The sequence below is a fragment of the Haematobia irritans genome, chromosome 1, assembly GCF_050003625.1.
Source record: "Haematobia irritans isolate KBUSLIRL chromosome 1, ASM5000362v1, whole genome shotgun sequence".
In the NCBI taxonomy this organism is placed as follows: Eukaryota; Metazoa; Arthropoda; class Insecta; order Diptera; family Muscidae; genus Haematobia; species Haematobia irritans.
In genome coordinates, this window is record NC_134397.1 from 3,118,471 (window position 1) to 3,140,705 (window position 22,235).

The following is a 22,235-nucleotide window of genomic DNA, read 5'->3' on the forward strand; positions in this document are numbered from 1 at the left end:
TACAATTAGTTAATAACGTTCGGTATTGCCATTATGAGTGTATACGCTGTAACTATTTATGAACACTCACCTAAATCAAAACGTAAACCGGCAGGTCCCAATAAACACAAACAGAGAAATGATTATATTTAACACGCTAACGTTTGTTCGAAGGATTAGGTTAAAATTAAGTTAAATTTTACTTCTAACAATATGGCTGTTTTCTTTTAGCACTGGATACCCTAAAGGCCGGTATGCACCTCTAGCGAAAAATTTCATTCCCATAAGAAATGCATTGCTATTTATGCTAACGAAATTTTCGGTAGCGTTCAATTTCGTAAACTGGTACGCACCTCTAATGAAAATAACAGGGTTGTCAAAAGTATATTTTTGGCAGCAAACATTTAATTTATTACAATCATTGTGTGCGTAAAAGTTTTAAAAGGTCTGTAAATAATAAACAATTTATTTGAGGAATATTTGGAACATATATTAACAATTTTTAAAAGCGATTAGATGGTTTAAAATGTGTGTACACAGCCCTGTTTTTTTTGTTGTAGACTTAAATAAATTTTTGCTACCGAAAATTTCGCTAGAGGTGCATACCGACCTTAAGCCGTGAAGGACTAAAAGAAAACAGAGTACAGGACATCTCCAAAAATATGCAACACTGTCATCAGCTGTTCAAAAACAATCGCAGAAAAGAAGTGAAATCTTGCATTTTTAATGTATGAAATGCTCCAATTAGTAATAAATATTTACTGCTGCGATTATTTGTGACACTATACCACTTTGAATTTCATGTTTTTCGATAAATTAGTCACAATAAAGTGCTATTGTGAATCGATGAAGCGTCACTTTATCAAAACACAATCTGGCAAGATCGGCGCGACTTGCACTGATGAGATGTTCTGGATAGAACACCAGTGCAACGATGTTCTGGCTAGCCCATACAAATGTTGTATCCACTGCAAAAAGAAAACAGCCCCAATATCAATCTACAATTTGATACAACTTGATATCACTTTTTGTTTTTAATGCATTATGCATTAGAAAACAAAAAGTGATGGTTGGATATGTTGTGTGTTCGGAAAAGTCGTTGGACGTTTATTTATAATAATAATATTAATTTAATGTAAAAAATACATTTTTCGTTACAATAAAAAAAAATCCCTTGATAATGTCGACATACATTAAAAATTGTTTTATTTACATCAATGCGTTAGGCTCTATTAACCTGCCAACATTTTCTGATTTTGGGGGCGCTTCTGAGAATCCCCACTACTTCGAAAACAGTCGTATACGATATTCAAAACTCCTCGGAAAAGCGCCGTCACTATTGAGAAGTTGTACCACGCCAAGTTACTACGAAAAAATATCGCATGAGTGCAATTATTAGGTGCCCTTCTGGATACATTTAGAAGGACGCCAATAAGAGCCCTTTCAAACAATCAGAAAAAGTGCAGTTTAAGATAGTTATAAAAGAATCATTGTGGTCAAGTAAAACACGATTGTTTAGATGTTTATTAATTTTATTAAACATTTATAAATTCTCATAAATATAACATTTATACGAATATCACATCACAGTTAACATATTTTTGTGCATTAATAAAAGATTGATGTTGAGTTACAAGTTGCAACCCTGCCAGCATTTCAAAGTTCCATTTCAACCTCATCGTTACCACAGACTCGTAAATGTCACTTCAACCATCATGAAAAGGTACATCAAAAAGTACATGCAAGTAATTTGCCATCCCTACTGTAAAAAAAGCCATTTTTTTTGTGAAACGCCAAGCGCAACCAGCTTGTTATATTTTAATTAAATAAAAACGAAAATAAAGTTCTGTAAACATAGATTATGCGCTTAAAATTGTGAAAGGTATATTGGTGAACAATTTGGTGATTTTCCAAATGGAATAAAGTGATTGTTTTTCAGATATTTTAAAGACACGCTGCCTCCATGGAATAAAAACACTGGTTGATAGACGCAGCAACATGTAACTCGCTACTTGTAACTCAACATCATCATTAATGCCAAAAATTATGTTAAATGTAATGTGATTGTGGTATAAATGTTATATTTTTAAGAATTTGTAAATGTTTAATCAAATTAATAAATATCTAAACAAACGTGTTTTACTCGACCACAATGATTCTTTTACAACTATCTTAAAATGCACTTTTTCTGATTGTTTGGAGGGTCCCTTATTGGCGTCGTTCTAAATTGATCTATAAAGGCACCTAATAATTGCACTCATGCGAAACATTTTTGTAGTAACTTGGCGTGGTACAACTTCTCAATAGTGACGGCGCTTTTCCGACGTGTTTTTGATGTCGTATATGATTGTTTTCGACGTAGTGGGGATTCTCAAAAGAGTCCCCAAATTCAAAAAATGTTGGCAGGGAAGTTACATGTTGTAGCGTCTATCAGCCAGTGCTTTTATTCCCAATGGAATTTGAAAAAACTATCATTTTATTCCATTTGGAAAGTAAAAAATTGTTCACCAATATACCTTTCACAATTTTAAGCGAAATAACTATGTTTTCAGCACTTCATTATCGTTTTTATTTAAATAAATTATAAGAAGCTAGTTGTGCTTGGTGTTTCACAAAATATAAAATGGCTCTTGTAACAATAGTGATGGCAAAATACTTTCATGCGAATAGTGATGGCAAAATACTATCACAGTTGGCGATTGTTGCAGTGTCACTTACGAGTCGGTGGTAGCGATGAGGATGAAATGGAACTTTGAAATGCTGGCAGGGCAGCTAAAGGAACATCATCCAAAAAAGTATAAAAAGTGGCCAAAAAATATCATAATTAATAAATTGATTTTCTCGGTTGCTTTTCTTCAATAAATCACTTTAAAGGAAATAAAATTATTCAATTGTTGCTTTGGACTCGCCTGTAAATTTGTTACACTTAATTTGTTGAAAATAGATGCATAATAAATATACTCTAACAAACTTCTCCCGAATGTGGGCGATATTTAGACAAATTTTAGATATTGTCTGTTTTGCAACTTGATGGGGAGACCCACATACATATATCCCCAAACTCAACAATATTGGTTAGGTAATAGCTTAAATTCTTGATCGTGCTGTTTTCAATATGTACCCTGCCAGCATTTCAATGTTCCATTTCATCCTCATCGCTACCACAGACTCGTAAGTGACACTGCAACAATCGCCAACTGTGATAGTATTTTGCCATCACTATTCGCATGAAAGTATTTTGCCATAACTATTGTTACAAGAGCCATTTTATATTTTGTGAAACAACAAGCGCAACTGGCTTATTATAATTTATTTCAATGAAAAAGAAAATAAAGTGCTGAAAATATAGTTATTACGCTTAAAATTGTGAAAAGTAAATTGGTGAACAATTTTTGACTTTCCAAATGGAATAAAGTGATAGTTTTTCAAATGTTTTTCCAGACACGCTGCCTCCAATGGGAATAAAAGTACTGGCTGATAGACGAAACAACATTTAACTTACAACTTGTAACTCAACATCAATCTCTTATTAATGCATAAAAATGTGTTAAATGTGATGTGATAGCCGTATAAATGTTATATTCATGAGAATTTATAAATGTTTCATAAAATTAATAAACATCTAAACAATCGTGTTTTACTTGACCACAATGATTCTTTTACAACTATCTTAAAATGCACTTTGTCTGATTGTTTGAAGGGGCTCTCATTGGCGTCCTTCTAAATGTATCCAGAAGGGCTCCTAATAATTGCACTCATGCGATACTTTTTTGTAGTAACTTGGCGTGGTACAACTTCTCAATAGTGACGGCGCTTTTCCGAGGAGTTTTGGATATCGTATACGACTGTTTTTGACGTAGTGGGGATTCTCTGAAGCGCCCCCAAATTCAAAACATGTTGGCAGGGTAGTAATAAAATACGCAATTTTGAAAAATTATGTGTTTAGTACCGGCCTTTAATCAAATATACGACATATTTATATAATATATGGCATATATATCCTATTAGGGTGTTGGATGTTTAAATAAATATGAACTATGTTTTACTTCCTATTGCAACATCTCACTATTCAATTTAATCACATTCGCACATCTCTGTAGCGTTGTTAGGAATAGCTTTTGTATTCTTAAAACATTTGGATTGTTTTACTTAGACCTTTGTAACGGATTTTATCATATTATTTATAACAAGCAACTCCGCATTACGGATTCTGATCACTTTGTTCTTTCATGTTACGCAGCTTTCGTATACCACATATTTTAACGCTGCTGCTTCTTCTTCTTATTGCATACACACACCACCAAGTTTCGTTCAGTCGCCATTTTGGAAGTTTAACCTCGGGTGGCAACGCCAGACCAACGCTGGAAATTTTGTAAAATAAGGAGAAAATCAGGAGCAAACGTTAGTTTTTGAAAATACTTGAAAATTATTGTGCTAAAGTTCAAAAATCTTTCAAATTTCACATCTTCAGCTTTCTTACGTACTAAGCGTCATAAATTGTTCGCTTAAATCTTAACAAAAGGCCATTTCCGAAGAAGTAGATTGTTAGCAAAACGACGAAAGTATTCGCGTCATATTGCTCTTATTTTCGCGAGAAGTAGAAACTAGGTAATATTTTGTGGATTATTTTATCTACAATCATTGCAACGTATTCTGAAGAGTGTTTCAAACTCTGTACAGGACTCGCATTTTGTCACAGACTGTTAGTCGAACAGGGGAACAGAGGTAAGTACAGTTGGTGTTTGTTATCGTTATAGTGCTCATACCGTTCGTTTGGAAATTAGGCCGGGCGATAAATTTACACTGTCCTGTGTCTCCTAGAAAAACGACACGATGGGAGAAATAAAATCCGTGAAGGTAGACAACTGGGGCGTCTTTTTTCTCCAAAAGTTGCAGAATTTCTTTAACAAAACTGATTACTGTGACTTAACGTTGCAATTTCGCGATAATTCTCAACTCAAAGTGCATCGTTTAGTTTTGAGCGCCTGTACTGACTATTTCAATGTGCTGGAACAAACTTGTGAAGTAGTGGATGATGCCATCATCATGCCAAATGGTCTGCAGGCGGACGTCGTTGTACCGATTGTTAATTTCATGTACACTGGGACACTTGAATTCGAGTTGAAAATGTACAATCGGCTATTACGTACTGCCAAGGATATGAATATGACTGTTCTGTTGAAGTTGCTTGAAGCCCATAGGCGGACAATGGAGATGCATCCACAAAAAAATCAAACGGTGAGATTTAGTGCACTTTATAATAAAACCGATAGCATTAATCCTTATGTTTGTACTTTAGCCTACCAGCCCAAAAGTTAAACGCAAAGTTATTCCAGCAAATTCAGGACCTAATATTGCACCGCCAACCAGCGGACGTTCTTTAATACAGCCGCAAAGTAAAAGGATTGTGGTAACTGGCAATGCTCCACAACATCGTCAACCTTCCAATACACAATCTCGTGCAACTACCAGTTCAGGTTATGGAACCATGCCGGTGAAACAACAAATAGGTTCCACCACATTCACCCGTATAAAACAAGAATCTGATCAAGACCACCATGTCAACATTCCCGCTGGGGGATATACTTTATTGAAAAAAACGCCAACTGCACCAGCTTCGCCTTTTGAGCAACTTCGCAAAGGATACACAAATAATAACAAGAGACCAGCAACGACCACATTTATTTCGCCGCCTGCTAAAAAACCCAACTTAGAAGATGTTAAAGAATTCGCCGAACAACAGAGAATGAGGAAACAAATCGCAGCAGAATTTGGGGATGACGATTACGACACAGGAATTATGGATGATGATAATATCCATAACGATGATGATGATGATGACATGACGTCAGTCACTCCTGCAACTTCCATGTCGTCGAATCAACAACATCAGTCACAACAAGGTGTTTCTACGAGTTCTTCAGCGGTGCAGACGTCTGCTTCGCAACAACAACAAACTGAAGATCCGCCTGGCACTACTACAATTATCGTAAAACATGAGGGTCCAGATAAACCACCCACTATTGTTGTTAAGGATAGTTCGAATTCGAAAATGAATCACGCAAAAATTATTTCGGAAGTTCTACGACAATATCCACACCTTGTGAATAGTAACAAAAATATTAAATTGAAAATAATGCCCAATGCTGGGGGTAATACACAAAAAGTCGTTGTGAAAAAAGAAACTTCCGATGCAGAGAATACAAATACGGCAGTATCAGCACAGACACCAAAGGCGCCCATATTGCCGAAAGTAGAGGCTAAATCACCACAAAATACTACGGGTGTTGTAAATAAGCCAAAACCACAGGCCATAAGTCAACCGTCACCAACTAAAGTTCCAGATGAAACAAACACGAAAGGTGCAGGAACTACGGCTGTAGCACAACCTCCATCGTCTCAAAAACGGAGAATTGATAGCAAAACTATGCACGCGTTGATTGCTCTAGGAGCTGAAAATACCACAGGTCCTTGGCTTTGTTTGCGATGTGGTCGAAATGGCCATCCCATTAGTATACCTTCGTATCGCGGTTTCAGGCGCCATCTCATCAATACTCACAAAGAGACTATTGATCCAGCGTTATGTGAACATTGTGGCTGGCGCTCTTCTGGAAAACGAGAATTGCACTTCCACATGCAGTTGGAACACAAAATTCGAACTAATCTCTACATATTCCCGGAATGCGAATTGTGCAGCCAGATGTGTATAGATAGCGATGCTCTCAACCAACATCTTATCGATAGTCATCCAGATGAAAATAAGCAGCAATGTATTTATTGCAATAAAATTTTCCCGGAGGAACTACAATTGTATACACACATGAAAACTTTCCATAAGAAACAGGCTTTGGAAGATGGTATAATAGACTACTCTGACGAGGAAAATGTAAATCCGGAGTCAATATTTCCTTCGACTGAAGACGAAGAAATGTTAGTGGAGGAAGAAGAAATCGAGGCAACACATGCAGAGAAAAAAATTAAAATCCTTTCGGATATTAGTTTACCTATAACAGGCTCTGTTATTAAAACAGATGCTTTCTCTGCTGTCGCTGGTGAATCCACGACTTCGGTTCCGTCTGAGGAATATTTACAGGAACAAGAAAATGTTGAGACCAAATTTGTGGCGGCAGATGGAAGTGAAGTAATTTTAACCGACGAACAACGCAAAGAAATTTTGTCTCAGTTAAATCAAGAACATGAGGGATCGTCGGGCGTTGTTATGGTTTTGAACGAAAATCAGCAATTTGTTGCAGGCGATAGCCAATCGGAGCAAGGTGCCATAAGTCATGACGAAACTTCACAGGCAACATCTGCAACCAATGAAGAAAATTATCCCAGCAATATGTATCAAGAATTAAAATCCCAAACTTCTGATGCTCCAGAAGAAGATACAACAAGTCAGCCAGAAGACGACGGAGTCCGTGAAGAGGAAGAACAAGCAAAAGAAGAAAAAATGGAACATGAACATTTGGAGGAGAGCAAGGAATCAATAGACAATTTAGAATGGGCTGAGCACTTAGTATCGGAACATGATATGGCCGAAGTTTCGTCTCATCCTCCGGATGGCTCCGTCAAAAGTGCAAAAGAACATGAGGTTCGTGGTTGAACACAATTATTCATAATATTTGAAAGTATGTTTAAACAATATTTCTTTTACAGGAATCAAAATATGAGGAGGAGAAAAGCCAAGATGAAATTAGTAAAAAACTTAAAGAGCTTGCTGGAGAATGGTCAGAAGACGAAGAAGAAGAAGAAGATATGCCGGGTGAAATAGTAGAGCATCAACCGATCGAAAGCAAAGCTCCACAAAGTGAAAAAGGTCCCGAAAAATCGGCTACAGAATCGACAACTGTAGAAACTGATGAAGCGAAGGCAGTTATAGAAGATACTGAAATATGCGACCACACTGATATCTTGAGAGAAGAAACCAAGGAGGAAGCGCAAGACACTAAAACTCAGGAGGAAAAACCATTGAAATCTGATTTAGAAACAACTTCAGTAAATAATGATGACGATGATGAAGATGGCGTTGATTTAGCTCTAAAGAACCTACACGGTGGGGATAAGGAACAAGAAGAAGTCGCGGGACCTACTGATAAAAACGCTAGTGATCAGGAAGATAATGATAAAGAGGATAGTAATATGCCGACTCTTGAAGAAGGGCCAAAGGAAAATGAAATTGAGACAACAGATAAAAAGAGTGAAGAAGAAAAAAATGATGAGGGAGATATCAAGATAACAACATCAATGGAAAACGAAGATCAAGACAACAAAGACACAAATGAAAAAAAGGACATTAGCAAAGAAGATGCAAGCACACAGGGCGAAGATGACGGCAGAGAAACGAAATGTAGCGAAAAGAATGAAGATGAAAGTGAAACTCCCAGCAAGGAAAAACATAAGGAAAATGATGTATTAGACATTGCAACTGACAAGTTTGAGGATAGTAAGAAGGACACATTTGAAACTCAAAAAAGCCAAAAAGAATCTGAAGATGGCTCCAACTTATTGGAAAAGGATGTGAACCCCACTACATCCGAAGATCGTGTCAAAAGCCTAATAAGCGAATGGGGAGATGACGATGAAGAAGAAGAAGAAAATGACACGGATTCCAAACCCAATCCATAATCTCTTAAAACGTATTACTTTATGAGTAAAAGTCGGTTCAGCAATTTATCTTTCTCACTAGATGAATAGAAATTTTCTTTACTTTACAACCATGCACTTGGTTGTGGAGTTAATATTAGCTAGTTTGCCATAAGATTCCGACACCAATCTTTGATTCTTATTTTCATATTGGTCTGTTGTTTTATTTAAGTATTATTTGAAATTGACAAAAAACCCATGTCCCTCGTTTTATAATCCGTAGTACGCAATAATGATTTCGTATTTAAGTAAAAAAAAAGTAATATTAAGGCACTTGAATATGTGGAACCATATTATATTTATATACAACATATGAAATGATTTGTAGGTAAAGATGAAATCTTTGTTAAACTTATTTCGCATTAATAAATATCTTTAACAACTCAATTCTTAAAATCCCAAACTTTTGCTAGTTTTTAATTGCAGAGAAAAAAACTTGCTAAAACTGTTTTTATCTGCAGTCAGCCATTGTTTGCTACTAATACCAGTTTTTTCTATGGGTGTCGTGATTGTAAAGAGAATTAAAATGTCGACTTTCCTACTTTCAAAATTCAAAATTTGGAAAGGTAAATTTTTAGACTTTTATCGAAATTTACATTTCTGAATTGTAATAGAATAAAATGTTTATTGCTTAAAAATAATTTTATATTTATCTTATAAAAATAATTTTATATTTATCTTAACAGCCAACGAAATATTCTCATAGGGAAAATATCAATCATCATCTGAAATAACACGCGATATTAAAATTGGCCATATGATTAATTAAACTTGCTTACCACTTAGAAAAAAATTAATTAAAGCCATTGTTAAAAATCCCAAAGAAAATGTTACGAATTGTGCAATTCCGGCTATTTTCTGGCCATGGTGCCACAAAGCTTTCTCTCTAGGAATCACTTCGCAAATGGCAACGTATAATAATGTGCCACCAGCCAGACCCTGAATCGTAGACAGAACAGATACAGATAATACGGAACTTGGAATATTTATAAGAGCTATTCCGATTCCTATGCCTAATACCCCTCCCAAAGCGAAAAAAGATATGCTAAATAATTGGAGTTTTATATTGGACGTTGAACTTGACAGCAAACCCAAACAGAATCCCATAACAAATTTATGGCATGCCACCGCTCCAAGAAGGAAAAGAACCTAAAATAAATCTTATGATTAAAATGCATATGATCGCGTTTTTGTTCTTCGTGTTTCGAGAGACAAAGTTGTACGTCTCAATGACAAGCTTCATTATGGAAGTAGTTCCGGTTTTAACTTAAAACAAATCAATAAATTAAAATAAAGGAGTTATTTCTTATCATTGAAAAGAACATACCAGATTATTAAAATCTATAAGTTGAGTACTATGTTCAGTTTTCAAGCTGAAAACCAGCTCGTTTTCACGGTTAATTTTTTTAGTTAACTAATTTAGAAATATAAAATTATTTGCAATCAATTCCTTGGATCTTTTCCATCCATTATTTCATTTCATTTCATAATCGTCTTCATAAATATATTTGTACTTTTAATTTAGTGTTTTGGTGAAAAAACCGAACATAGTACTCACCTATAGAAATAAATAAGTCCATAAGCATCTGGCGAGGGAAATTATTTTGTGTCTTGTATGCTGATGTGACATTTTTTCTAAAGTAAAATACGATTCCACAAAAAAACCTGAAGTGGGCGTAATTTATAAATAGTCGCATTTGTTTTATATGTCCGCCAGTAGATTCTCTCGGAAAACTCGGAACAAACACGACACATTTAAGCAAATAAATATATGTTACATACTTTCGATGGAGAGTTTTGAACCCCAATTGCAATTCCTTCAATGGCAGAATGTAATGATAATGCAGCAAATAACCCAATAGAGGTTGATATCGACTGAGAAATTGGCTCCGTATGTCTGCCATTGGTTTCTCCCACATCACGATTGCTATTTGTTGTAAATGATTAACAGTTAAAATATATGTAAATTTTAAAACTATTTTACCTAAATGAGGACTGATCGTTTAATAGAGCCTGTGATTCATTCACAGCACCGTAATTGTTATTGGGCGAATGTGAATGTGAATGTTGAACAGAATCTCCAACGAAACAATGAACTAGTTCATCAATGAAATAAATAAATAAAAAACCTCCACATAGAGACATTTCAGCCCAATTGGAATTATTTTGTTTCCGCACCTATAACCATTAATCAAGTATTATGTTATTTCATTAAATTTTAACGCTTAAAAAGTTGTTACCTCGGGTAGTATATGTATCAAGGAAGTAGCTAAAAGTATTCCTGCTCCAAAACACAGCATCAAGGACTTTGTTAAGGGGAATCTTTGTCGATTTCTTTCTGATATAATGGCGGGTAACATTCCAAACAAAAAGCTTCCTAGGCCTAATACGGTCATAGCAAAGACTTTTTCCTTTGTTCCGTCGTCATTGTTCCAAAAGGGCTCGTTTAAATGTTGTAATTTAGGCCACACCAAATCAAAACTCTGTGATAAATTCATTTTGATTTCCTTCGACAAACTACATAAAAATTCTTTCGAATAAGGGAATAAGACACGCTTCGTATTACTAGTTCTTTGTTGTTAAATGAGAAGGCATCCAAGTTTAGAGATATTAAATGATCTCAAATTTCTCAACTCTTAAGTATAATCGTGAGAGGAAATGTTTGACAACTGCTTGAAGATAGCGACGACGCTAACTTTCGATAACAGAGTTATCGAAAAAGTAACAGGGTGACAGAGAGACGACAAAAACTGAATTAATATAAGACGGGCAGACAGAATATTTAATGAAATATAAGTGTTTCCGGGCTTAAAAACAACGATTTATTCACAGAATATGGTAGAGAACACCTTTACCTACAATTTGGTGTGCCACATATGTCACTTCAATGTTATTTAGCTTGGTTATTACTGGGTACTGGTGGTTCAGTACCAGTGGAGTCCAGGAATGGAAAAGTGTATCTGGGAAATGCCCAGACACATGTGGTATACCAATGCAATTATGCCTTCGGACCTAACTTATAATGTTCGACACGAGCCCTGTCGTCCGGAATAACTGATAGACTGTAAAGCGCATTAGAATTGATTTCCAGTTGAAGGAATTCACAATATATCCATAGCATATAAATAAAACTGACGATGTGATGTACATTTTCATCCAGAAGTTGTTGGTTTTTACAATTCGTTGTTTTTAACAATTTTAATTGGTTGCACTTGTAGTGTTTCAGGAAACTTTTTCTTGTCGATAAGCCACTAATTTTTCATTGGTCAGCTTCTTAATGTTTGCAAGAATATAGCATCCAAAGATTTTAGTTTTCTGATTTAGATTTAAATTTAGTGACTTCTCTAAAGTGTTGATTTAATTTTTCATATTGACTTTTTCATATAACTATTTGGAGCAGTTCCAGCTAATTGTCCATCATTTTTTCATCGGTCAGCTTTTTAATGTTTTCAAGAACGTATAATCCATAATTTTTGTTTTCTGCAAAGAGATATACATTTAGTGACTTCCTTAAAGTTTTATTCCATTTTGTATTTTCTCTTTCCTATTTTTATAAACTATTTGGTTATTTGTCTAAAATTTTCCATTTTTTATTTCTTGCAATTGACCATGAACTTCGTTGCACAAATCAGTATTGAAAACCACATGGTTTTTTCGTTGCATTTTATGCGCTTTACAGATTACCAGTTATTCCGGACGACAGTGCTCGTGTCGAACATATCCCATATATTGTGCACATTATAAGTTAAGTCCGAAGGCATAATCGATACTGCTGAATGTTTATGGGATCGATAACACATTTACCGATTATTTAGTCATCGCCGACATGTCGTATCCCAATAAACACAGGATGAGCGTTTTTCAAATGCAACAACTTTTCAGTTTGAGGGTAAATATAATTTTCAACATAAATTCAACTTGACTTGAAATAGCTCATCTTCAATACATCTTCAAATTGTTTGCGAATTACTTTCAATTTGCCAAAATGTTGACGAAATCTTTGAAAAGGTGTTGAAGATAATATGAGAAAACTTTGACAAAACAATACCCTAATACGCTTTACAGATTATTATTCCGGACGGAATGTCGGTGTTTGTAAAGAATCTTACAGTGTGTCGGATCGATCCCAATAAACACAAACGTTTGAAAAATGCTAAATTTCAACAATTTTTCAAACATTTTTTCAAAGGATTAGAGTAATATTCAAGTTTAGAAATTGTTGAGAAAATCGCGTTCTCAACAAAAAACACATTACCCTCAACAGTGAAATTCAACACATTAGCAATAATATCTCAAGTGTTATCCTCAAACTGAAATGCATCGCTACTCAATAATTTGTCAAACAATTTTCGATGCGAGTCAAATTCAAAATTAACATCGTTGCAAATACTTTACAACCTAAATTTGTATGAATGATATACCCACTTCAAATTAAAAGTCAAAGCCAAAATTCTATGAATTTTGTATAATTTATTCATTTTCATTAAAATAAAATGTATAATTCACTACAATACCAATTGATAAATAATAATCTTATTAAACATATCAACAAATAAGAACAAAAAAAAAAACAAACAACAAAACTTTAAATATCTTAAACATTATTAGTAAACACTTTTGCATTGATAAATCGATTTCCTTCCTTTTGGTGTCATAAAACAGCATTAAAATTTATTAACATGCGGGCAATTTGAAATTAGGAACGTACTGGACCGCGTGTTAGAATTGATTTCCAGCAGAAGGAATTCACAAAATATCCATTTTAAACTGATAATAGCATATGAATTAAACTGACGATGTGATGCACATTTTCATCCAGAAGTTGTTGATTTCAACAATTTGTTGTTTTTAACAATTTTAATTGGTTGCACTTGTAATGTTTCTGGAAACTTTTTCTTGTCGATAAGCCACTCTTTTTTCATTGCTCAGCTTCTTAATGTTTGCAAGAATGTAGCATCCAAAGATTTTAGTTTTCTGCAAAGAGATTTAAATTTAGTGACTTCTCTAAAGTGTTGATTTAATTTTTCATATTGACTTTTTCATATAACTATTTGGAGCAGTTCCAGTTAATTGTCCATCATTTTTTCATCGGTCAGCTTTTTAATGTTTTCAAGAACGTATAATCCATAATTTTTGTTTTCTGCAAAGAGATATACATTTAGTGACTTCCTTAAAGTTTTATTCCATTTTGTATTTTCTCTTTCCTATTTTTATAAACTATTTGGTTATTTGTCTAAAATTTTCCATTTTTTTTATTTCTTGCAATTGACCACGAACTTCGTTGCAGAAATAAGTATTGAAAACCACATGGTTTTTTCGTTGCATTTTATGCGCTTTACAGATTAAGGTAGGTACTATGTTCGCTTTCCGCAGCGAAATCCCATACAAAACCAAAAATGCGAAAAACTACCGAAATATTTTTTCATTTGTGGTACTTTGTTTTTTTTCGAGTTGAAAAACTGACATAAAGTGCATAGTCCCTAATTAGATCGTGTTAAATCCTTCCATATGTTGAGATTAGTTAGTTTCAAAACATAGCGCCATTTGCAATGTGAATTAAGAAATAATTTATTTATTCAAATGATTTGTGTGAAATTACAATACAAATGTGGTTCGCACTGTTATTTAAAAATGCAAAAAGATCGATTGACAAAATAAAAATAACTTGGAGTGGTATTTTCGTAATAAAGCCACCATCTAGCGGCTCCCTACTACATGATAGAATAGAAATAATGTACATAACATGAAATTTATAGAAAAGTGTTAACAAAATAAAGTTTTAGTTAGTGAATTTCATTTTACAATCGTTTCTTTTTACTGGGTATAGGGATAATAAACACAAATGCTGGCCGTGCATCGTAATTATAAAGAAGGCAGTGCGATTGATGTTGCAGTACTATGGTAGCTACGAATGGAATCACAAGAATAAATTGCTATGTTCCAAAAATAAAATGCAAAAATTAATTATGCATATATCTTGCATTTTATCGATTCAAAACACTGGTTGAATTTTATAACGTGACTGAAATAGTTATAAAATTATACATTGGGAGAGTATAACAAGAAACATTCTCCAGTAAACCAGCCACTTTACATCTCAATGTATTAATTTCAGTCAACGAAGAGTTCCTGGTATAGAACACTAACATCCCTTTGTGACGAATTATCTTGCGAAATATAAGTCGGGAACAGTGACTTTTGCTTAGGAACTACCCTTGAACGTGAGTTATAGGCTTATGTTTATTGAACAAAAAGTTTCACTTTGACTATAGCTATTGTATGGTGTACGTGTTTTAACTGGTCACCCCATGATGTTGTTCCCCCCGAGGTAACAACATTGGCAAATGAAATGGCGTTATTATCCTTTGTGGGAACCGTGGTGGTGACCACTGGATTTGAAATTGCTAGTGAGGCGGCAACAGCATGGGCATAAGTACACTCCTGTCCGCTGGTATTGGAATGCGATTGTGTAGATATTGTGGACACCAACGAATTAAGTTTGTTGATGAATGAGTCCATTGCTGCGCATGATGTAAAAGTTAGCATAACACCGGAATTATATGTTTGTTAGATGGGCGTTACAAATTGACGGTATCCATTTGGAAAAGCTGAAGAAGACGACAATGTACCACATGTCGTTAAAGCTGTTGCCGAATGTGGTAAGACACCAGGAGTAGAGCGGCTAGCGTTATATTCTTAACAATTATTAGTGTCCAGTGCTGTGTGAGATTTGGTTGCAAAACAATTTAAAAACTGGTAGAAAAAACTTTTCAAAACAATTATCATGAATGCGTGTGTGTAAACAATCTAATCAGCTGCTGCGTATACATATGTAATAATTTTATGACGTTTGGCGATGTTGTCAATTAAATTTCGGAGAAATAAACGCGAAAATTTTCCAAAATGGCTGTTTTCTTCCTTCGAAATCTATTGTCAACACTCTCATTTTTCAACGCGAAAGAATGATTTTTTCGTGCCAATAAACATAGTACCTACCTTTACCAGTTATTCCGGACGACAGTGCTCGTGTCGAACATATCCCATATATTGTGCACATTATAAGTTAAGTCCGAAGGCATAATCGATACTGCTGAATGTTTATGGGATCGATAACACATTTACCGATTATTTAGTCATCGCCGACATGTCGTATCGATCCGACACACTGTAAGATTCTTTACAAACACCGACATTCCGTCCGGAATAACTGATAGTCTGTAAAGCGTATTAGGGTATTGTTTTGTCAAAGTTTTCTCATACCCTGCCAACATTTTTTGAATTTGGGGGCGCTTCTGAGAATCGCCAGTACGTCGAAAACAATCATATACGATATCAAAAACTCGTCGGAAAAGCGCCGTCACTATTGAGAAGTTGTACCACGCCAAGTTACTACAAAAAGGTTTCGCATGAGTGCAATTATTAGGTGCCTTTAAGGCCGGTATGCACCTCTAGCGAAATTTTCGGTAGCAAAAACTTATTTAAGTCTACAACAAAAGAACAGGGATGTGTACACAAATTTTAAACCAGCTAATCGCTTTTAAAAATTGTTAATTATGTTCCAAATATTCCTCAAATAATTTTTTTATTATTTACAGACCTTTTAAAATTTTTACGCACACAATGATTGTAATAAATTAAATGTTTGCTGCCAAAACATGCTTTTGACAACCCTGTTATTTTCATTAGAGGTGCGTACCAGCTTACGAAATTGAACGCTACCGAAAATTTCGTTAGCATAAATAGCAATGCATTTCTTATGGGAATGAAATTTTTCGCTAGAGGTGCATACCGGCCTTTATAGATCAATTTAGAACGACGCCAATAAGAGACCCTCCAAACAATCAGAAAAAGCACATTTTAAGATAGTGGTAAAAGAATCATTGTGGTCGAGTAAAACACGTTTGTTTAGATATTTATTAATTTGATTAATCATTTACAAATTCTTAAAAATATAACATTTATACCACTATCACATCACATTTAACATAATTTTTTGCATTAATGATGATGTAGAGTTACAAGTAGCGAGTTACATGTTGCAGCGTCTATCAGCCAGTGTTTTTATTCGATGGAGGCAGCGTGTCTGTAAAATATTTGAAAAGCAATCTCTTTATTCCATTTGGAAAATCAAAAATTGTTCACCAATATACCTTTCACAATTTTAAGCGTAAAATCTATGTTTTCAGAACTTTATTTTCGTTTTTATTTAAATAAAATATTACAAGCTGGTTGCGCTTGGCGTTTCACAAAAAATAAAATGGCTTTTGTAAAAGTAGTGATGGCAAAATACATGTATGAAGTACATTTTGTACTTTATGATATGCTGCCCCCCATCACAGTAGGATGGTTGTAGTGACATTTACGAGTCTGTGGTAGCGATGAAGATGAAATTGAACTTTGAAATGCTGGCAGGGTATTATCTTCAACACCTTTTCAAAGATTTAGTCAACATTTTGGCAAATTGGAAGTAATTCGCAAACAATTTGAAGATGTATTGAAGATGAGCTAGTTCAATTTATGTTGAAAATTATATTTACCCTCAAGGAAGGGATGCACCTCTAGCGAAAAATGTCATTCCTATAAGAAATGCATTGCTATTTATGCTAACGAAATTTTCGGTAGCGTTCAATTTCGTAAGTTGGTACGCACCTCTAATGAAAATAACAGGGTTGTCAAAAGCATATTTTGGCAGCAAACATTTAATTTTTTACAATCATTGTGTGCGTAAAAGTTTTAAAAGTTCTGTAAATAATAAACAATTTATTTGAGGAATATTTGGAACATCCCTGCCAGCATTTCAACGTTCCATTTTATCCTCATCGTAAGTGACACTGCAACTATCGCCAACTGTGATGGGGTAAATATATCAAAAAGTACATGGAAGTATTTTGCCATCACTATTGTTACAAGAGCCATTTTATATTTTGTGAAGCACCAAGCACAACTAGCTTCTTATATTTTATTTAAATAAAAATGACAATGAAGTGCTAAAAACATAGTTATTTCGCTTAAAATTGTGAAAGGTATATTGGTGAACAATTTTTGACTTTCCAAATGGAATAAAGTGATAGTTTTTCAATTTTTTTCCAGACACGCTGCCTCCATTGGGAATAAAAGCACTGGCTGATAGACGCTACAACATGTAACTTGCAACTTGTAACTCAACATCAATCTTTTATTAATGCATAAAAATATGTTAAATGTGATGTGATAGTCGTATAAATGTCATATTTATGAGAATTTATAAATGTTTAATAAAATTAATAATCATCTAAAAATCGGGTTTTACTTGACCACAATGATTTTTTTACAACTATCTTAAAATTAACTTTTTCTGATTGTTTGAGGGGGCTCTTATTGGCGTCGTTCTAAATTTATTAAAAAAGACACCTAATAATTGCACTCATGCGATACTTTTTTGTAGTAACTTGGCGTGGTACAACTTCTCAATAGTGACGGCGCTTTTCCGAGGAGTTTTGGATATCGTATACGACTGTTTTCGACGTAGTGGGGATTCTCAGAAGCGCCCCAAATTCCTGTGTTTACTGGGACTCGACTACCGCTATTGTTATGTTTACACACAAAATTTTAAGGAAACCCGCTTACTTGGCAACACTGGTTTATTTGTTTACATTGCAGCAATATAAAATAAGCTGCTCGAGAGAGTTTTGTGAGAAAAGCCAACTATTCTATCCATATTCATAAGTAGTGATCAATTTCTTTTTATCCAATCGCGGTTATTGAACTCTTTTACGACAACGAAAAAATAAATATAGCCAGTCACAACCTATTGAACCCACTAAACAGGCATGCGAAATATGAAAGACCCCAAAGCGATTAGTTATTCTATTGTTTGTTGTTATGCATGCTAGCTTAGGTGGCATTAAGTGGATGTATTGCTTAACTAAAGTACAACACGTTTAGCGGACAACCAACCAACCAACCACGGAAAATGTCGAATCGCGTACCCGACGTCATTATATGGTAAATATTTTTTTATTTTGTACCACGTTACTATTCCACTGATAACTATGTTTTAGCGGGTTTTTTGTTTTGACCTTATTGATTATACATTTCTTCTCCGATATATTGAGAACTGCCTTGGGAGGTGACTATGATTCACACAGAACATTATCTCAACTTGTAGATGCTCAAGCCAAAGAGTACTCATGGATACTAAAACTATTAGTTAATTGCTTCGGCTACAGTTGTGTATTCGTACCTGCTTTCCTCATATACAAATATGTCCAACGCACAAACTACTTGGAGAGGGGAGGTAAGTTTATCTTTAATAATATTTCTTAATTAATTATATCTATATATTTTCAATAACGAATGCATAGATAAAACCTATATTCATACGGCAGTAAGTATGTGTATAAACGGAAATAGTGGGTCTGATTTGGAACGGGATGAAACTTTGCAAAAACCGGATGTTACGTTAGTGGCTGGTCCACCGACACAGAAGTCCACACCTCCAAAGCGTTCCAACTCACAAGAGGCTATGCTACTTATATGGTGTTTCTCTGGACTAATGGTGTCCTATTTGACGTGGGGTTTGTTACAAGAAAAGATAATGACACAAGAATATTACAATTTCGATGGAATGAAGTCACATTTTAAAGATTCCCAATTTTTGGTTTTCTCAAATCGTATTCTGGCATTTATTGTTGCAATTTTGGTGCTGCAATACAAAAGGCCTATGACAAGACATAAGGCACCTCTTTACAAATATTCTTTTGCCTCATTTTCGAATATAATGAGTGCTTGGTTCCAGTATGAAGCCCTTAAATTTGTCAATTTCCCCACTCAAGTATTGGCAAAATCATGCAAAATAATACCCGTAATGCTAATGGGTAAAATACTTTCGAAGAATAAATATCAATGTTACGAATACTTCACAGCCGTACTAATATCACTCGGAATGATGTTTTTCATGATGGGATCGGCGGACAGCAATAAGACAAATGGAGTTACAACCGTAACAGGAGTTGTACTTTTGGCCTTATATATGATTTTTGATAGTTTCACAGCAAACTGGCAAGGAGATCTTTTCAAGGCTTATGCAATGACACCTTTGCAGATGATGTGCGGAGTAAACTTGTTCTCTACAATATTCACCGCAGCCTCATTAAGCGTACAGGGAGGATTTATAGATTCGCTATCATTCGCAACTGAGGTAAATATGATTAATCGGGTCTGTTTAGCGTAATATGTAAACTTAACGCTTTACACAACCCACTATACTGCATTCTCACACAGAGGAAATATATTGATCAATATCATTGTATATATGTCATTTTTATTTACTTTCTGTTTTTTCAGCATCCGAAATTTGTGTTCGACATCATAGTTTTATCAATAAGCTCAGCGGTGGGCCAATTATTCATTTTCTACACAATATCAGTTTTTGGACCAGTTGTATTTACCATCATAATAACTTTACGCCAGGTAATTAATATAAAACACGTGTATTTGTGTAAATATGTGGTTGTAGCATAGAATTCTGAAAATATGAACGTTCGGATTTGTGAAGAGTGAAAAAATTTAAAATACCAAATAGTCTGTTCCATTTTTTTTTGAATCGCTCATATTGTAGCTCTGATTGTTACATGGGGGTTACCAAGCAAAATGTACTTTAAGAGAAAACAAATATCACACTCAAAGATATTAATATCTTTTACAATCATTATATAAAATGAAACGAAGATTTTTTTAAATATTGTATTCTGTAACTTGGCGGCGAAGCTAGCTAGCTTCTGGTATTTTATATTGTAAAAATGATATTTATTAATCATTTTTTATTAATTTTAGGCTGCTGCAATATTACTTTCCTGTCTCATCTATCATCACAAAATCTCAATTTTGGGTATTTTAGGAGTTATGGTCGTATTCCTAGCAATTTTCATCCGTGTTTATTGCAACCAAAGAATCAAAGCAATGCGAAAGAGAGCGGAGGCTCTTAAACCAAAAATGGCAGTGTAGGTCATTATGTGATGCGACTTTAGTTCTTAAATTTATTTACTCGCTAATGATAGGATGCTAAAACGATTTTATTACTTAAATAAACCATGTTAATATATGTCAATGTGTTACATATATAAAAATTCAACTAATGTTTTTCCTTGAAGCATGTATTCTACGTTGACATAGTCTACGTGCAAAAATGTAAGTGAACTGTAAGTCAGGTATTATATTTAGATTTTCCACTAAAATTCAAAATTAAAGCGTGAAAATATATAACCATTAGAGATGGTCCTAGTAGCAATTTTTTTGGTTTTATACTGTTAAAAAGTTGTAAACGTCGAAAACGTTATATACTTGCATAAAACGTAAAAAACGTAGTACATGTCAAAAATCCTTACAGAATACTCAGATTAGATTTCAAACTATTTTTTTAATATCCCTTAGTATGAAAACGCCATATTGAAGAATTTTTTATAATAATATTTTGAAATTTTTATTCAAAAGTAACTCGACTTTCTTCCTTAGAACTAGGCATTTGCAAAACGTTTGAATTTAACGCTTTTCAAACTGTGAAAATCGGAATTAGCTACAACGTGTAGGCATACAAAATAGAAACCACATCAATTTAGATTTATGTATAAAGGTGAGTATTAAGTTCGAGTTTATCCGCTTTAATCGCCGTTTTTCACGATTACTTTTCTTTAATAATCCATTTTATATAATACAATCTTTGTGAAAAGTTGCTTTGAGATATTGCCCATCAAGTTATAATAAAATTTGCAACAAAGATGTATCATTTGATGCCTTTCTTTACTGATTTAGTTTTTACTTTAGGCTAAACTCGAACTTAGAACTCACCTTATGCGCTTTACAGACTATCAGTTATTCCGGACGACAGTGCTCGTGTCGAACATATCCCATATATTGTGCACACTATAAGTTAAGTCCGAAGGCATAATCGATACTGCAATAATATGTCTACAAAATTTTCCTTTGTATGCTTCAATATTCGACTCTGTAGTGGTATTCTATTCAATTTTAACGATGAATCGCATCGTTAAGAAGGGATAACAAGAAAAATAACATCCAAGCTATTCAGTAGACGTTTTAAACTACATTTACAATCGTTTAATATCAGCTGCGTTGTTTGCTGTGCAGATCACAATAAATACATCGTTAAGTAAACAACGAAGATTTTTTGGTTGTTTATTTTCTCTAATGAATTGACGTTATCAGCAGAAAATTTCATTCATGCAAAATAGGGTCTTTAATTAAGTAGGTTACTGTTAATAGGAAAAAATGGATCCCTTCTCTATTACAAAAAGAGTTTTCTGCAACAATTTAAAAATCCGAAGGTTCTAAACCGTTCTAAGAATATTGTCGGGCGGAACTGCCTTGAATGGTCTTAAATTAAAGGGAATTTCATATAGATATCGCTCATTTTTCTCTTCGGGCTTTGTGTATTTCTTTTAAATTTGCAAAGAAATTCCCAATTTTGCAAACTGTTTTTGGCATTCCACCGTTTTTCGTAGCAGGGTTGCCAAGCGCAACACATCTTAAACAACAGTTGCTACATATTAGTTACAGAATGACAAGATCGTTAGTGCACTTTTTTCGTAGACAACGTAAACGATGCGAGTCGA

At 34.3% G+C, this 22,235-nt stretch overlaps 3 protein-coding genes and 1 long non-coding RNA gene across 5 annotated transcripts; 2 read left to right on the forward strand and 2 right to left on the reverse strand.

Moving 5' to 3' along the window:
- The first annotated feature begins 4,313 nt into the window (after positions 1 to 4,313).
- Positions 4,314 to 9,028, forward strand: Cp190 (centrosome-associated zinc finger protein CP190). Of its 2 annotated transcripts, XM_075288951.1 has the most exons (5): positions 4,314 to 4,380; positions 4,451 to 4,704; positions 4,764 to 5,217; positions 5,279 to 7,573; positions 7,639 to 9,028. In XM_075288951.1, exons 3-5 carry the CDS (start codon positions 4,813 to 4,815, stop codon positions 8,605 to 8,607), a joined length of 3,669 nt encoding a protein of 1,222 aa, XP_075145066.1. In that variant the 5' UTR covers positions 4,314 to 4,380; positions 4,451 to 4,704; positions 4,764 to 4,812; the 3' UTR covers positions 8,608 to 9,028. The 2 variants fall into 2 exon arrangements, with proteins under 2 accessions (XP_075145066.1, XP_075145067.1); XM_075288952.1 differs by having other exon boundaries at positions 4,315 to 4,704; positions 4,801 to 5,217.
- Positions 9,029 to 9,216: 188 nt separating this feature from the next.
- Positions 9,217 to 11,290, reverse strand: Zip88E (Zinc/iron regulated transporter-related protein 88E). The gene is made up of 5 exons (XM_075288953.1): positions 10,866 to 11,290; positions 10,610 to 10,803; positions 10,408 to 10,552; positions 9,405 to 9,774; positions 9,217 to 9,350 (listed from the first exon to the last, which is right to left on the reverse strand). Exons 1-5 carry the CDS (start codon positions 11,121 to 11,123, stop codon positions 9,340 to 9,342), a joined length of 978 nt encoding a protein of 325 aa, XP_075145068.1. The 5' UTR covers positions 11,124 to 11,290; the 3' UTR covers positions 9,217 to 9,339.
- A 5,212-nt stretch (positions 11,291 to 16,502) lies between these two features.
- LOC142237126 (uncharacterized) lies at positions 16,503 to 17,126 on the reverse strand. Its single transcript, XR_012722356.1, has 2 exons — positions 16,776 to 17,126; positions 16,503 to 16,708 (listed from the first exon to the last, which is right to left on the reverse strand). It is a non-coding gene; the product is annotated as an uncharacterized LOC142237126 (long non-coding RNA).
- A 1,117-nt stretch (positions 17,127 to 18,243) lies between these two features.
- On the forward strand, positions 18,244 to 20,737 carry sll (adenosine 3'-phospho 5'-phosphosulfate transporter 1). Its single transcript, XM_075288954.1, has 5 exons — positions 18,244 to 18,609; positions 18,666 to 18,901; positions 18,969 to 19,804; positions 19,951 to 20,076; positions 20,440 to 20,737. Exons 1-5 carry the CDS (start codon positions 18,578 to 18,580, stop codon positions 20,608 to 20,610), a joined length of 1,401 nt encoding a protein of 466 aa, XP_075145069.1. The 5' UTR covers positions 18,244 to 18,577; the 3' UTR covers positions 20,611 to 20,737.
- Positions 20,738 to 22,235: the final 1,498 nt, after the last annotated feature.

Coding starts and splice junctions, on each gene's coding strand:
- Cp190 (XM_075288951.1), top strand. CDS start 4,813: ATGGGAGAAATAAAATCCGTGAAGGTAGACAACTGGGGCGTCTTTTTT. Junction 5,218..5,278: donor ATCCACAAAAAAATCAAACG/GTGAGATTTAGT, acceptor TTTGTACTTTAG/CCTACCAGCCCAAAAGTTAA. Junction 7,574..7,638: donor AAAGTGCAAAAGAACATGAG/GTTCGTGGTTGA, acceptor TTTCTTTTACAG/GAATCAAAATATGAGGAGGA.
- Zip88E (XM_075288953.1), bottom strand. CDS start 11,123: ATGAATTTATCACAGAGTTTTGATTTGGTGTGGCCTAAATTACAACAT. Junction 10,804..10,865: donor TGATACATATACTACCCGAG/GTAACAACTTTT, acceptor TAATGGTTATAG/GTGCGGAAACAAAATAATTC. Junction 10,553..10,609: donor AACGATCAGTCCTCATTTAG/GTAAAATAGTTT, acceptor TACAACAAATAG/CAATCGTGATGTGGGAGAAA.
- sll (XM_075288954.1), top strand. CDS start 18,578: ATGTCGAATCGCGTACCCGACGTCATTATATG. Junction 18,610..18,665: donor GTACCCGACGTCATTATATG/GTAAATATTTTT, acceptor ACTATGTTTTAG/CGGGTTTTTTGTTTTGACCT. Junction 18,902..18,968: donor AAACTACTTGGAGAGGGGAG/GTAAGTTTATCT, acceptor ACGAATGCATAG/ATAAAACCTATATTCATACG.